This window comes from Xenopus tropicalis, chromosome 4, assembly GCF_000004195.4.
Source record: "Xenopus tropicalis strain Nigerian chromosome 4, UCB_Xtro_10.0, whole genome shotgun sequence".
NCBI classification, from domain to species: domain Eukaryota; kingdom Metazoa; phylum Chordata; class Amphibia; order Anura; family Pipidae; genus Xenopus; species Xenopus tropicalis.
The window spans coordinates 75,604,519-75,620,005 of NC_030680.2; the positions used below are offsets into that span (position 1 = coordinate 75,604,519).

The 15,487-nt window shown below is 46.6% G+C and overlaps 1 protein-coding gene across 1 annotated transcript in view; it reads left to right on the top strand.

Annotated features, from left to right (window-relative positions):
• The window catches only part of cnot1 (CCR4-NOT transcription complex subunit 1), an 81,077-nt gene that overhangs the window by 12,587 nt on the left and 53,003 nt on the right, over positions 1-15,487 (top strand). Inside the window, 7 exon segments of the mRNA NM_001097189.1 lie at positions 681-884; positions 1,310-1,478; positions 2,407-2,533; positions 2,631-2,741; positions 10,397-10,567; positions 10,656-10,783; positions 12,598-12,838. Of these exon segments, the coding sequence (NP_001090658.1) occupies positions 681-884; positions 1,310-1,478; positions 2,407-2,533; positions 2,631-2,741; positions 10,397-10,567; positions 10,656-10,783; positions 12,598-12,838 (1,151 nt within the window).

Sequence of the window (15,487 nt, forward strand, 5' to 3'; positions counted from 1 at the left end):
CACTGCTGCACTTGATCAAATTAACAGTCTGTTGGTTCTTTTATGACTGAGAGCTCAACACATCGAATAGCATACAATTTTAAGTTTTAGGTGGTTATCCAGAAGACCATTCTCTTGCAGAGTGGCCAGTAACACTAGTAGAGAAAATCCAGTAGCACACCAGTAGATTGCTTGGTGTAAAAGGTTTTTGTGTAGCACATATACATATGCACATAAGTGGCAATGGTTTTGGACCTTTATCAAACCAGTTGTTTTGCCCTAAGTCCAAGTGTTATGTTACGATTAAAATATAAAACTAAGTTTATAACACTAATATGGATCTGACATACCTGAGACATATGCTAGACATAATTTGCTTAATAAAATATGGGATTTAAAAACTTCGAACCTACTGGTTTTATCCCTTGCTAAAGAAAGTGAAGCATCAGCATTCTAAATGTTTTTTTGCAAAGGGGGTAGATATTCCTTTATTAAAATCTGTCTTGTGTCTGGACTTTGGACCCCACAAGACTTTTGGGTTTATTTCTTTTATTTGCTATTTGAATGGTTACTAAAATGGTGATAATCCATGATGTTGTCACTAAACATATAGGGCCTGTTGCTTACTGTTCCAGGTTATGTAATATATAGATATACACACCTTACATTTGATGGTTAAGAATATTGATTTTTCTTTCAAGCTGCCCAGTTTGTGAAACAAAAACTTCCGGACCTACTGCGTTCTTACGTTGACGTGGACGTTAGTGGCAGTCAAGAAGGTGGATTCCAGGACATTGCCATAGAGGTCCTGCACCTCCTCCTCTCCAACCTCCTTTTTGGCCAGAAAGGAGCTTTTGGGGTGGGACAGGAGCAGATTGTAGCATTTCTCAAGACTCTACGCAGAGGTAAGGATTTATTTTCCAGCGAATTGTACTGATGCTAAATGTATAATGTTTCTGTTAGTGGTAGATGTTTCAATACACCAGGGGTCCCTAACCTTTCTTACTCGTGAGCTACAGTCAAATGTAAAAAGACTTGGAGAGCAATACAAGCATCATAAAAGTTCATGGAGGTGCCAAATAAGGACTAAGATTGGCTATTAAGTAGCCTCTATGCACACTATCAGCTTACAGGAGGCTTTATTTGGTAGTAAATCTTGTTTATATTAAACCAAAACTTGCCACCAAGTTAGGAATTCAAAAATAACTACCTGGTTTGGGGGCACTGAGAGCAACCTCCAAGGGGTTGGTGAGCAACATGTTGCCCCCGAGCCACTGGTTGGGGATCACTGCAATACACCTATGGTAAATATATATTTTTTTTTTATTAGATTTCCCACAGGAACGCTGCCCGGTGGTGCTTGCACCACTGCTTTATCCTGAAAAACGGGACATTCTAATGGACCGAATCTTAGCTGATTCTGGAGGGATCACCAAAACCATGATGGATAGTTCTCTGGCTGACTTTATGCAGGAAGTGGGCTACAGCTTCTGTGCCAGGTTTGTTCTTTAATCCATATTGGGTTTTGTCTCATCTGTCCTCTACGCAAAAACTTTTTTGTGTAGTAAACAAATTGTAATTCTAAATTACTGTACAATATATTAATAAAGTATCTAGTCAGATGTGCAAATGTTAAAGGAACAGCAACATCTGTATTTTAAATTGAGACTGTACTGTTGCCCTGCAATGGCAAAATTGGTAGAAATACCAGTATAGTTTTATAAATAAGCTGCTGTGTAGCCATAGGGGTAGCCATCCAAGGTGAAATAGGACTAATAGCAAATAAACTTTGTAGAATACAGTGGGTTTAGTTTATACTTGCAAATCTTTACCTGTTGTATTCAGATTTGCTTTGTTACCTGTGCTTGCTTTTTTTTTTTTTTTTTTTCTTCAGAATTAACTTACTTTAAAATACTATTTATTTTGATGTTCTGTTCCGTTAAGGATGATGGCACAAGGGAAGATTTGTTGGCCACGATTAAATCTGTGCTGCCACAGGCATCATATCTCCCCAGAATGCTTTTCCACTGGCAATAAAGTCAATTGCCAGTGGGAAAAAACATACATGGCACTTGGTTTTCCAAAGTTTCCATGTATAAAAACATGTACCATCACATTAAGGGGCAATGGGAAATGTAGATGTTTTATCTGTTTTAGCAATTTCCAGTGTTTGCGTTAAGTAGAATCTTCTAAAATCTCTTGTGGAAATCTGTTTAATAAGTTTTGTTAGATTTTGAAGCCAGATCACTTTTCAGCTAAAAGGCCATGGGCATATGTCATTGATATAAATTAAGTATAGTCCTAGAATTTTGCCTGTTGTAACCTTGCTACTAAACTGTGTAAGTTAAGTCCTGAATAAGTTTGCTAATCTTGTTGTTTTTTTTTTTTTTTTCCCCCCCAACCCCACCCATAAAAAAAAAAATGAAGTGTGGAAGAATGTCGCAATGTAATTGTTCAGTTTGGTGTCCGAGAGGTTACAGCTGTACAAGTTGCAAGAGTGCTTGGGATGATGGCTCGAACACACTCTGGTCTAACTGATGGCATTCCTTTACAGGTAAAGCTGAATGCTTTAGTACAAAATTTGTTACTGTTCATATGCTAATTTTTAGTCTTTCAGAGAATTCCTTAATAACCTGTCTCTTCTTTTGCAGTCTATCACTTCCCCTGGCAGTGGAATTTGGAGTGATGGGAAGGATAAAAATGATGCTGTTCAGCCACATACCTGGAATGTTGAAGTTTTGATAGATGTTGTCAAAGAGCTGGTAATTTGTCATATACATTTTTACCTGTTTTTATCGTTTTTGATGTGGTGTAAGGCATGAGTAAAGGATATTGATTACAAAGTGGGTAAGAAGAAACCTCAGGAAGAAAGAAAGGAAGCTAAGAGGCTGATGAACATATTTTTTTTCTTTAATGTAATGTTCAGTTCTTAGGACAGAAGATAGATATATAGATATATAGATATCTAACAAAAAAGTGTCAGCACTCACAGGATTTAAATTATTTGAAAAAGGATAAATTTTATTACAAAATATGAAAAAGGAACATTAAAGACCTCAATGTTTCAGTCCCCCACAGGGACTTTCGTCAGGTGGCAGAGAAAAGACAGTACAAACAACTCTCACTCACATGACCTTTAGTGAGTAAATCTAAAGGTCGTGTGAGTGAGAGTTGTTTTTACTGTCTTTTCTCTGCCTCCTGACGAAAGTCCCTGTGGGGGACTGAAACGTTGAGGTCTGTAATGTTCCTTCATATTTTGTAATAAAATTCAACGGTTCTCAACCTGTGGGTCGGGACCCTTTTTCACAGGGGTCGCTTAAGACCATTGGAAAACACACATTTCTCACACAATAGCTTGGGGGACACAGGGACAATGGGGTATAGCTCCACCTGCAGGAGGCAGGACACTAGGGAAAAAAAAAATGCTCCTCCCTCTCCAGCTATACCCCACAGCGCAGCCAAATGTAGATCAGTTTTTTCTCCTAGTGTTAGGAGGTAGGACCAGGCTTAGTATGCCTGCATCTAGGTTTAAAAGTCCAGGATTAGCCTGGATACTCGGGGGCTGACTGAAGACCTCAGGAAGTAGGTCCCTTACAGATCTCCCCCCACCGCTGGATTCCCCTGGGGCCACTAAGTCACTTCGGTGCGGGCCACCTAGCGCATTCCTACCCTCTTGAGGGATAGAAGGCTAGCCAGAGGAGCGCTCAGCACTGCTACGGACCGCACGGTAAGTAGGCGCCCAGGTCCGGAACAGCGCCGGCGGGACCCTCGGGTTGTCGTCCCCCCCCCCCCCCTCACCATGCGGCCAACCGGGTATCTCTAACCTGAAGTGCCGGGGGCCCCCACTTCCGCTTTTGAAAATAGGCGCACACAGGATACTGCGCTCCCATTGGCCAATACTTCCTGCTCTCTCAGGAACAGGAGCCGTTTCGCGCCCTCCGAAATACCGCCCGCCCACTTTCGCCGCCTCTCTTCGTGCCCTTCTGCTCTGCACTGGCGCAGCTCTCGGGGAGAACACAGTGTCGCAGGCCTTGCGACTCCTCACTTGCTCTGCGGACAGCGGGTGCCTCCACCTGTAGGTAGGCTCTCCTTTTCTCCTGCTTTTCCCCGCAGCGCAGTTTCACAGGGGGGATTTTTTCTACTTCTGGGCACTACTGGGGCATCATTCAGCCTAATATTGAGGCTAATATGGCGGAGGGCAGCAAACAGCTATTCCCCCGGGGCCCAGCCTCTTCGGCTAATATCAAGTTCCTGGCCTGCGCCAAATGCAGAAAGCGTTTGCCCTCTGGGCACAAGGAACCAGTTTGTGAGGCATGTAAGCCCCCTGAATCTGCTTCTACAGCCCCTCAGCCCCAGGCCTTGGATTCTGCTGAGCCCTCAGGCTCTGCCATCCCTCAGCCAACAGACCAAACCCAGCCGGGCCCCCCTACCACTAACCAGTTTGCCCCTGATTGGGCCCTACAACTTTCTAGCGGTATTCCCAGACTCGCGGATTCCCTTAATAAGTTATTGGCTAAGCTAGACGCTCCTAAATCCTCTTCACACAAGCGTCATGCACCTCCTTCATCTGATGAGGAGAGTGACAATCCCTTCACGGCAGATTCTCCCACTCAGCCAGATCTATCCCTAAGTGAGGGAGAGCTTTCTGGAGACTCCGATACGTTAGGCGAAGACCTACCCAAATCTTCATCTGAGGAAATTGAGGCCCTTATTGCCTCAGTAATAGAAACTCTCAACCTAGGGGATTCCAATAATCCTTCCGACACTTCCAAGCTTCTTTTCAAGAGGCACAAGAAACAATCTGTATGCTTCCCTTCACACGCACAATTAGATAATATTGTGCAATCTGAATGGGATAATCCCGAGAGACGTTCACAGTCCAACAAACGCTTCCAACGTCTCTATCCCTTTCCGCAGGAAACCATGGACACCTGGTCTTCACCTCCGGTCGTTGATGCTCTGGTGTCACGCCTTTCCAAAAACACGGCCCTTCCTGTCCCTGATGCGTCTTCCTTTAAGGACGCCATGGACAAGAAAATCGAGGGTTTTCTGCGCTCTGCCTTCACGGCTTCTGGGACAGCCTTGCGTCCTACCTTCGCCGCCGCCTGGGTCAGCAGGGCAATTCAGTCCTGGTCCCAAACACTTCTGGACAGCATCCTCTCGGGAGTCCCTAGACAGGAACTCATCCCTATGATCTCCCAGATCAAGGAAGCTAACTCCTTCATCTGCGAAGCAACACTTGATGCTGCCCAACTAACCTGTAGGGCTTCAGCCCTTACAGTAGCCGCTCGCAGATCACTTTGGCTAAAACTTTGGTCCGCGGACCTCTCTTCCAAAAAATCCCTAACTTCCCTCCCCTTCAAGGGTAAGTTACTTTTCGGTCCAGAATTGGACAAAATCATAAGCCAGGCCACAGGTGGGAAGAGTACCTTCCTCCCACAGAACAAGTCCCGGCCTTCCTTTCGCAGGGGGAGATTTTTTCGTGGCTCCGGATACAGATCCACCAAGCCTTCCGATTCCTCACAATCATCATCCTCCCGCGGTAAATTCAACAACAAGCCTCGCCCCGCCTGGCAGCCCCGAAAACCCACTCACAAGCAGACGGACAAGTCCACCTCTGCATGACTGTCCGTCAGTACCGTTGCTGCAAGCCCCCGTCAGCGGCAGATTGCAGCACTTCCGTGCACATTGGCAGGCTCATGCTCAAGACTCCTGGGTCTGCGAGGTCATAACACGAGGTTACCACCTCGAGTTCACAGCCCCCCCTCCTCACCGCTTTTTCATGTCCAGAACTCCCGGGGACCCTCTTCTACTCCAGGCCTTCCAGACGGCAATCCAAGACCTACTGGCGGCCGCAGTAATCTCTCCGGTCCCCCAGGCAGAGAGATTTCAGGGATATTATTCCAACCTGTTCCTCGTTCCCAAGAAGGACCGGTCCTTCCGACCGATTCTCGATCTCAAGGGCATAAACAAATTAATCCGTTACACCAAGTTCAAAATGGAATCTCTGCGATCGGTTATTGCGGCCATGGGACCACAGGAATTTCTCACCGTGTTGGACGTAAAAGATGCCTATCTTCACGTCCCCATCGCCCCTCGCCATCAGAGATACTTGCGATTTGCCTACCGCAACCTCCACTTCCAATTCACGGCTCTGCCGTTCGGCCTCTCGTCAGCCCCACGTGTCTTCACGAAGATCATGGCGGTCACTGCAGCAGTCATCAGGTCCAGGGGGATCTCGATCACCCCCTACTTGGACGACCTGCTCATAAAAGCCCCGTCCTTCCAGACAGCGGAGGAGCACCTCCGACTGTCCATGAACATCTTACAGGATTTCGGCTGGAAGATAAACCTTGCCAAATCATCTCTCCGTCCGAGCCAGGTGATGACCTTTCTAGGATTGACATTCGATACCAGAGCGCAGAGACTCTTCCTTCCCCAAGAGAAGGTCCTTCGCATTCAGACCCTGGTTCGGCTGCTTCTTTCGCTACCTCAACCATCTCTCCGGTTCTGCATGAAGGTACTCGGATCGATGGTGTCCTCCATCGAGGCCGTACCATTCGCCCAATTCCATCTCCGACCGCTACAGTGGAATATTCTCTCGGTATGGCACAGGAACAGGAGCCTCTCCCAGCAGACCCCCGCTCTCCTCAAAGACCAGGGCTTCCCTGCGGTGGTGGCTCAACACCGACAATCTCGCACGCGGCCGCTCACTTGCAGACCCTACCTGGCGCATCCTCACGACCGATGCCAGCCTATCCGGCTGGGGAGCAGTCCTGGAGGGACAGATAGCCCAGGGCTCCTGGTCCCGTCGGAATCCCTGCTCTCCATCAATATCCTTGAACTTCGGGCCATCCGTCTTGCACTGATACACTGGCAGACTCTCCTCAACGGGCAGTCGATCCGCGTCCAAACGGACAATGCCACCGCAGTGGCCTACATCAACCACCAGGGTGGGACGAGGAGCCATCTTCAGGTGGGCGGAACTTCATCACACACTCCTCTCGGCCATTTACATTCCCGGTGTGGACAACTGGGAGGCCGACTACCTCAGTCGGCAAACGATGGACCCGGGGGAGTGGTCACTCAAGACCAGTGTGTTCCTAGCACTCACGCAGAGGTGGGGCACACCAGAGGTGGACCTGATGGCCTCTCGTATCAACCACCAACTACCTCGATACCTGTCGCGATCAAGGGACCCTCGGGCCGAGGCAACGGATGCCATGACGACACCATGGTCCTTCAACCTGGCGTACATCTTTCCTCCACTGCCCATGCTTCCCCGAGTCATCAAAAAGATCAAACGGGAAAGAGTGAGGACCATTCTCATCGCCCCCTACTGGCCGCGCCGGACCTGGTTCTCAGACCTTCTGTCTCTGTCTCAAGAAGAACCGTGGCATCTACCTCACGATCCGGACATTCTTTCCCAGGGCCCCTTCCTCCACCCAAACCCAAGGTCTCTGCATTTGACGGCGTGGCTACTGAATCCCTGATCCTCAGAAGAAAAGGGTTCTCAGAACCCGTGATCAAAACCCTTCTAGCGGCACGGAAGCCTGTATCCTCTCAGGCCTACCACAGGGTCTGGAGAACCTACCGGGACTGGTGTTCCCAGGAACATGTTCCATTTCAGACCCTTTCGCTACCAGCCATACTGAGCTTCCTTCAAGCTGGCCTTGACAAGGGCCTAGCCCTGGGTTCGCTCAAGGCTCAAATTTCGGCTCTTTCGGTTCTCTTCCAGGAGCGCCTTGCCCTCCTGCCGGACATCAGGACCTTCATGCAGGGCGTCACGCACATCAGACCTCCCTTTCGCTATCCTTGCGCTCCGTGGGACCTGAACATCGTCCTAAGCGCACTACAGTAGCCCCCATTTGAGCCCCTCGCCTCCATTCCCATCATTTGGCTCACTCGTAAGGTAGCCTTCCTTCTGGCCATCTCATCAGCTCGACGCGTGTCCGAGCTGAGTGCGCTCTCCTGCAAGTCCCCCTTTCTCATCTTCCACCTGGACAAGGCAGTACTGCGTACCGTACCGTCCTTCCTTCCTAAGGTGGTGACCAAGTTTCACATCAACCAGGAACTCACCATTCCCTCCTTCTGCCCTAATCCTAAATCGCCAAAGGAAGTCGCTCTCCACTCATTAGATGCAGTACGTGCTCTCAAATACTACGTCCACCGCACGGAGGGAATCCGCAAGTCTGATGCCCTCCTGGTCATTCCCACGGGCACCCGTCTTGGGCAACCTGCCTCTAAGACCACCATCTCCCGGTGGCTCAGAGAAACTATTCGGAGAGCATACATAGCCAAGGGGAAACAGGCCCCTCAATTAATCAAGGCCCATTCCACTAGATCTGTCAGTACCTCTTGGGCTTTCAGAAACCAGGCCTCAGCTGAGCAACTGTGCAAAGCTGCCACGTGGACCTCCATCCACTCTTTTGTTAAGTTCTACAAATTTGACGCCTTTGCTGCATCTGACGCACGCTTTGGTCGCAAGGTGCTGCAAGCAGCGGCAGTCTAACTCCGCTTCCTGCCCACCTCTTATTGAGCTCAGGGGACTGCTTTGGTATGTCCCCATTGTCCCTGTGTCCCCCAAGCTATTGTGTGAGAAAAGGAGATTTTGTGTTACTCACCGTTAAATCTCTTTCTCCTCAATGGGTTGGGGGACACAGGGCTTCCCTTCCCCGGAAGCGGAATCCTTTCTGCGCCCTTTGCCATGTTATTTATGTTACATTGTTATATTGTTCATTGGTTACTCTGGTTACCTCTTTGTTAGACAAAACTGATCTACATTTGGCTGCGCTGTGGGGTATAGCTGGAGAGGGAGGAGCATTCCTTTTTTTTTTTTTTCCCTAGTGTCCTGCCTCCTGCAGGTGGAGCTATACCCCATTGTCCCTGTGTCCCCCAAGCCATTGAGGAGAAAGAGATTTAACGGTGAGTAACACAAAATCTCCTTTTCCGATGGTCTTAGGAATAATTTTATGGTTGGGGGGTCACCACAACATGAACTGTATTAAAGGATCGAGGCATTAGGAAGGTTGAGAACCACTGATGGGGGGGCAAGGATGTGTCTAGGAACAGTAAGTTAAACAAGATTGTTGCAGAATATTATTTTTAATAATCAGCCGTCGGCTGAACAAGTGGATCAGGGTTGTTTTTGAGTTGTGGTTGTTCAAATCGGACCAAAACAATGATATGCTGTCAATGTTTTGATTAGAGGGTTATGGTTAATTTGATGCGGACACACAGCAAACTCGGGACCCCAGCACTGCATAGTAGAAGTGCTAGCCATCAAGCCCAGTGGGTCTAGCAGAAAGCTTAAAGGACAATGAAAGGTTAATATAAATTAAAAGTCTAAAGGCATTCTTTTTAAGTACTTACTGCATATCTAAATTCCCATATCCCTGCTTGCTTCTCTGAGATATGGTGCTGGCAGCCTACAGCAGTGTGAAGACTACAGTGACATCACTAAAATCTCTCTTCCCTTCCTGTAGGCTGCCAGCGGCAGCCTTCCTATTCTCTGAGCATGTGTGTAACTTGATCCTGTCTCCTGTTCTGAGCTACACATGCCCACCAGCCAAGCAGAAGCGGATCTAGCAGAGGGGAGGGGGGGAGGGAATGAAACACATGTGCAGTATGAAGCAAGGAGGGAAAGGAAGGAAGAATACCTTTTTAGAGATGGCTGCCTGTTCTAGAAAATGTGAAGTAAGTGACTGAGTAAATATTTGATTAGGTGAGCCAAAAGTGTGGCGCTTTTACTTAACAATAGGAGGACTATTGGGCAGTAAGTTTTTAAATTTTGACTTGCATTCTCCTTTAAAGGAGAAGGAATGGTAAAAACTAAGTAAGCTTTATCAGAAAGGTCTGTTAATACAGCCAATAAGCACTCGGAAAATCTGCAATAAGTCCTTTATCAAAAAAAAACATAGGATTTCTCACCTCCTTTTTTTTGTAAACATGTAGTTCGGGTGTCCAACTTCATTAATTCCAGGGGCCAGAGTCTGGCAGCTCTCTCCCCTCTTCTGCCCCCCCCCCCCCCCCCCCAAGAATGCAAAGAACTTCCTCCCCCCTCCCTTACGAATGTGTGATCTGGGCTATAATAGCTAGAGCTGCAGCAGGAAGCTACTTAAAATGGCAGCTGCTATCTTAAGCAAACAGAGGAAGCTTCTAGAGCTGTTTACTCAGGTATGGTAAAGCTTTCTGCAGCATAAATATAGCATTCTAGGTGGCACAAATGTGGCGAATCTTTCAGCAGTAAAATGCCAAAATTACCTTTTAACTATTTACTCATTATTCAATCTTTGGGGCAGTATGTATAATTTTATTTATTATTTTATTAATTTGGAGTAAATTATCTAGGCATTCTGAGAATAACTTGTAACTGGATGCCCTGTATCATATCTATGATTTTCTTATTTTCCAATAGAATCCCACTCTAAACTTCAAAGAGGTGACATATGAACTTGATAACCCAAGTTTTCAGATCCGTGACAGTAAAGGTCTTCAAACTGTCGTATATGGCATCCAAAGAGGTCTTGGTATAGAGGCGTTTCCAGTTGATCTCGTCTATAGACCTTGGAAAAATGCAGAGGGACAGGTATTTGTGTGCTGTTTTATAGCAGTCAACCTGTATGCCCCTCTCTTCTGATTATTAATATTGTATTGCCTTCTTTTTCTTTTTACAGCTTTCCTTTATTCAGCACTCATTAGTGAACCCTGATGTTTTTTGCTTTGCTGACTACGCCTGCCATGCTGTTGCTACCGATATTTTAAAGGCTCCACCAGAAGATGATAATCGTGAAATTGCTACATGGTATGTATAGTTATTTGTGGTGGCTGTGAATGTTGTGAGCACAAAGAAATTTTAGTAGCTGATGTAACCCGTTGGTCTCATAGCAGGATGTGCTCCCTGAATTAACATTGTGCCACTCGTTACAATTTTTTTCCATTTAATAGGCTTTAGCTAGGTAGTTAGATTTAACTTAACTCTTACTATTTGAACTTGAGCTATTTTAAATCTTGTGCAAAAGAACTATGAATCAATTGAACCTGCACTGAATTTACTTTTTGAATTTAAGTTTTAATACAATAAATTAAATGTCATGTTTTATGCATTAGGTTTCATTACTTTCTAGTAATTGGGAAATAGGAAGATGCACTCTTATATTTGGAGATACATTTTTTTTTTTTTATTTTTTTTTCATTTGACCAAAAAAGTTTAGTGTCATTTCCAATTTGCATCCAGGTCAGTTCTTGACGGCTCCTTTTTGGAAGCCTTGATGGGTCTGCATACCTCTATAGAAACTCTGTAGGAGCTGGGTTGTACACTCAGCCCAAACAAATCAACACCAGCCTTCAGTCTTCAGTTCAGTCCATGATCTTCCTTGTGATGCAGTCTGATTCATTATCTTTAAGGATGTTTCTTCCAATGGAAAAGATCCTGTATCTGTGGTCCTTGGTCAGTCAGTGGGGGTGCCTAATGTTTGACACCCCCAGTGACTTAAACTTTCTTTCTTTTTAATGCATACCAGTGTGTAAGTGCTTAATCTTCTGTACTGTAAAATGCTGAGCAGCAGTTATTAGCGCAAAGGCTCAGCAGTTTGAAGCATACATGCCAAATAATTCTGTGAGTTTTAGTTAAATAATATCTTTAGGGCATCAACTTGCACATTCCTATAAAACTGCAAATTGCCTTTTGTATAACTTATAAATAAATGTTGTAGGAATAATAACTTGCATTACAGTTTGTGCAATAATACTGTAGTCCCTCTTTATATTTATGCAAGCTGATCAATAGCAGAATACATGGCCATTTTTTCAGAATACAGGAACTGGCTTCAGGCAGGGTTATAGTCTATTATTTGCTAAAAAGTATCTTTTTTCAGCTCTGTTTCTAAACAAACTGGGAACCACAAATTCAAAAAAAGCATTTACACAAAAGACAGATCATCCAGGTCAGGGGAAAACAAAAATCCATTAGAAATATAAACAGTGGCATAACTATGCTCCCCTTGCTGTAGGCAGGAGACACGCACGTGCTTGCTAGTAGTCAGTGACTATATAGGAAGCAGACCCTGTGGTCTGGCCCCCATGACCATGGGGTCTGTTGATCTATAGTTACGCCACTGGATATATATAGGTTACAAGCTAGGTTATATACAGCTCATACCCAATTGTGCAGATTGCTAAGCAATCCCTATAGCAGAGTGAATGCTACAGACTGACCTGATGGGACTGATTGATTAGGCTCAGACGGCTAATCAAGAAGACTGAAAGCCTAGCCAGGAGTCAGGAGAGCTCTGAATGAGAGAGAGAGAGGTGTCTCAATTCAACATACAGGGATATGTGCCTGTGCAGGGCACCGTTGAGCGTTGTGGCCTCATGACATGCCACAACAAATTAGCTTTCACTCTGCTCTGTGTCACTGACGCAGACCAGGGAGCCTGAGATTCTGGAGGGTTGACGGTTGCTTCAGTAATTAGCCATAACTTTTTGTAACTGTGCAATATTTTTAAAAGCTATAAATTGTCACGATGTTTGTCTAGACTTTGTATTTTCAATATTATAAAAACTTTATTATTCCCTTTTAATCTTTTTCAAACAAGTGTGTTTCTTTTCTTCAAATAGGAAGAGTTTGGATTTGATTGAGTCTCTGCTTCGACTGGCCGAGTTGGGACAGTATGAGCAAGTAAAACAGCTCTTTGCCTACCCAATAAAGCACTGCCCAGATATGTTAGTGTTGGCCTTGCTACAAATTAATACCACGTGGCATACCTTGCGCCATGAACTAATCTCTACACTTATGCCAATATTCCTTGGAAACCACCCCAACTCTGCCATAATTTTGCACTATGCTTGGCATGGACAGGTAAGTGATGCTGTTGTAGTTTTTTTTCCGTAGATACACGCTTTCAAATTACTTTCGGTGAATTGAGAACAGTGTACATGGTGCATGTAAACATTGTTTTAATTGTCTCCTGCTATACAGAAAAATGCCCCAGAGGCCAATTTTGATATCTTCTGCTTTGGAAGGTTGCCTAAGTTGGCCAGGGTAAAACTGTTTTTTATAACTTGGTAACAGCAAGAAATGATTAATAACCTTTTTAGGGCAGTGACACACGGGGAGATTAGTTGCCGCGGCAACAAATCTCCCCACAATGCCATCCAACCAGCTAGAATGTAAATCGCCGGTGGGGTGGCATACGCGGCGCCGCGATTTGCCTAAGTTGTCCGAAGTTTCCTCTCAAGGCAACTTTGGCAAATCGTGGTGCCGTGTTTGCCACCACACCGGCGATTTATATTCTAGCCGGTGGGATGGCATTGCAGGTAAATTAGTCGCCTGGCCTGTGACGCCTGGCCGCGACTAATCTCCCCGTGTACCCCTGACCTTAAGGACTCAAATAGAATCCCTTTAGAGCCGTGACAGACGGTGAGATTAGTCGCGGGCGACTAATCTCGCCGGTGGGATGGCATACGCAGCGCAACAATTTGCCAAAGTTGCCTTGAGAGGAAACTTCTGCGATTTTGGCCCGCGTATGCCATCCCACCGGCGATTTACATTGTAGCCAGTGGAAAGGTATATTGGGTAGATTAGTCGCCCGCGACAAGGGAGATTTCTCTCACGTCTAAGGGGGACACAGGAAAAGTGGGGTTAAGGGCCCCTCCCACCAGGAGGCAGGACACTGTAGTGATGTAAGAATTGCAGCCACTCCTCCCTTTATTACCCCTTGCTCAGCGAGCAGCATTCAGTTTTTTCTGTGTCCTCATCACAGGAGGTTAGGACTGGCCCTTAGAGGGCCCTACAAAAGGACAACATCGGTTGGTGATTAGCACCGACACCTGGGGTGAGACCTGAGCCAGTCTCCTGCCTGTGCTCGAAGTGTCAGCCCCCTCCGATGGATTTCCCCCTCACTTGGCGATATGGAGCAGGAAGGCTTCCCATTTGGGGAGCATACAAGACACGTGTATTGCACCAGCTCTTGTACCGGGTAAGCTACCGCAGCTAGTGTGCATCCCGAGACCCACTACCTCAGCCTTATAGTATACCGCCGACGCAAGCGCGCGAGCATACGTAGGCGCGCGTACGTGCGAATCCGAGTGACGCCATTGGTTCGCGCCGAGTGCACACAAGCAGGTCTTGGCGCGCCTCTGCAAAACACACCTCCTTCCTTTCGCGCCTAATCACTCTGCTCCCAGGGAACGCAAGTCCGCAGCTTCTCCCTCTCCTGTGCCCTCCTTGCTCCAGCAAGTATTCGGTACGCATTAGCTCTCTGGCATCCGCTCTACATTATGGCTGAAGGTAGGGGGGACTTATTTACCTGGGGAAGCAGGCAACTCCCAACGGTAGTTACCTTTTTTGCCTGCACCAAGTGCCTTACAAAATTCAAGGAGGCCCAGGCTAATCCCATTTGCTCTTCTTGCAGCACTAGGGTTGCCACAACTTCAGAGCCCCCTGAATCTCAGTCAGCAGGTACCTCTGATCAATCACAGACGGGCTCCTTGCAGTCTGGAGTACTAGCTCCACAGGCCTCCTCTGATGCGCCAGCTTGGGCCATCTGCCTTTCTCAATCGCTACAATCCATACCACAGCTTGCTTCCTCTATTGATAAAATGCTTGGCAAATTAGCTGAAGCACCATCTACCTCAAATAAGCGCAAGCGTGATTTTTGGTAGGAAGGAAGCCCCCCTAAAACTACTTTCCTCCAGTCCCTCCTTTCTGAAGGTGAGGCCAGTGAAGGGGAGGTATTTTCATCAGAACATTCAGACTCCGAAGGGGGGGATTCTTCCACAGACTCTACGTCTAATGTAGACCACCTCATAAGAGCAGTTCTTGAGGTATTGCAGGTTGAGGAACCAGATTCTGCCGCAGGGAAAGCTAAAGGCCTATTTAAGAGACATAGTAAGGTCTCGGTGGTTTTTCCAGCCCACGAGCAACTCCAAGCAGTCATTCAGGATGAATGGCAGACCCCTGAGAAGATTTTGGGCTACCAAACGTTTCACTAAACAATATCCCTTCCCAAAGGAGTTTGTGGACAAATGGAGCACCCCTCCGGTGGTTGATGCTCCTGTGTCCAGGTTATCAAAAGCCGCAACCCTTCTTGTCACAGACGCATCGGCCTTTAAAGACCCCACAGATAAGAAGCTTAAAGGTTTTCTCAAGGCTTCATTTTCTGCTTCGGGGTCAGCACTACTCCCCAATCCTGGCTTCTGCCTGGGTTAGCAGAGCCATTGAGGCCTGGGCCAACACCCTTCTTCACCTAACACAGGAAGAAGGTACGCCAGCCCAAATTTCTCAGTTAGTATCTTACATATTTAAAGCCAATTGCTTTGTAGGCGAAGCTGTCTTGGACGGGGCCAAATTAGTGGCTCGTTCATCAGCGCTCTCTGTGACATCCCGTAGATCGCTTTGGCTCAAGCTCTGGTCGGCCGACCTTAGCTCTAAAAAATCTCTAATTTCCATTCCCTTCAAAGGATCTAGACTTTTTGGGGAGGAGCTAGAGAAGATCATCTCACTCCC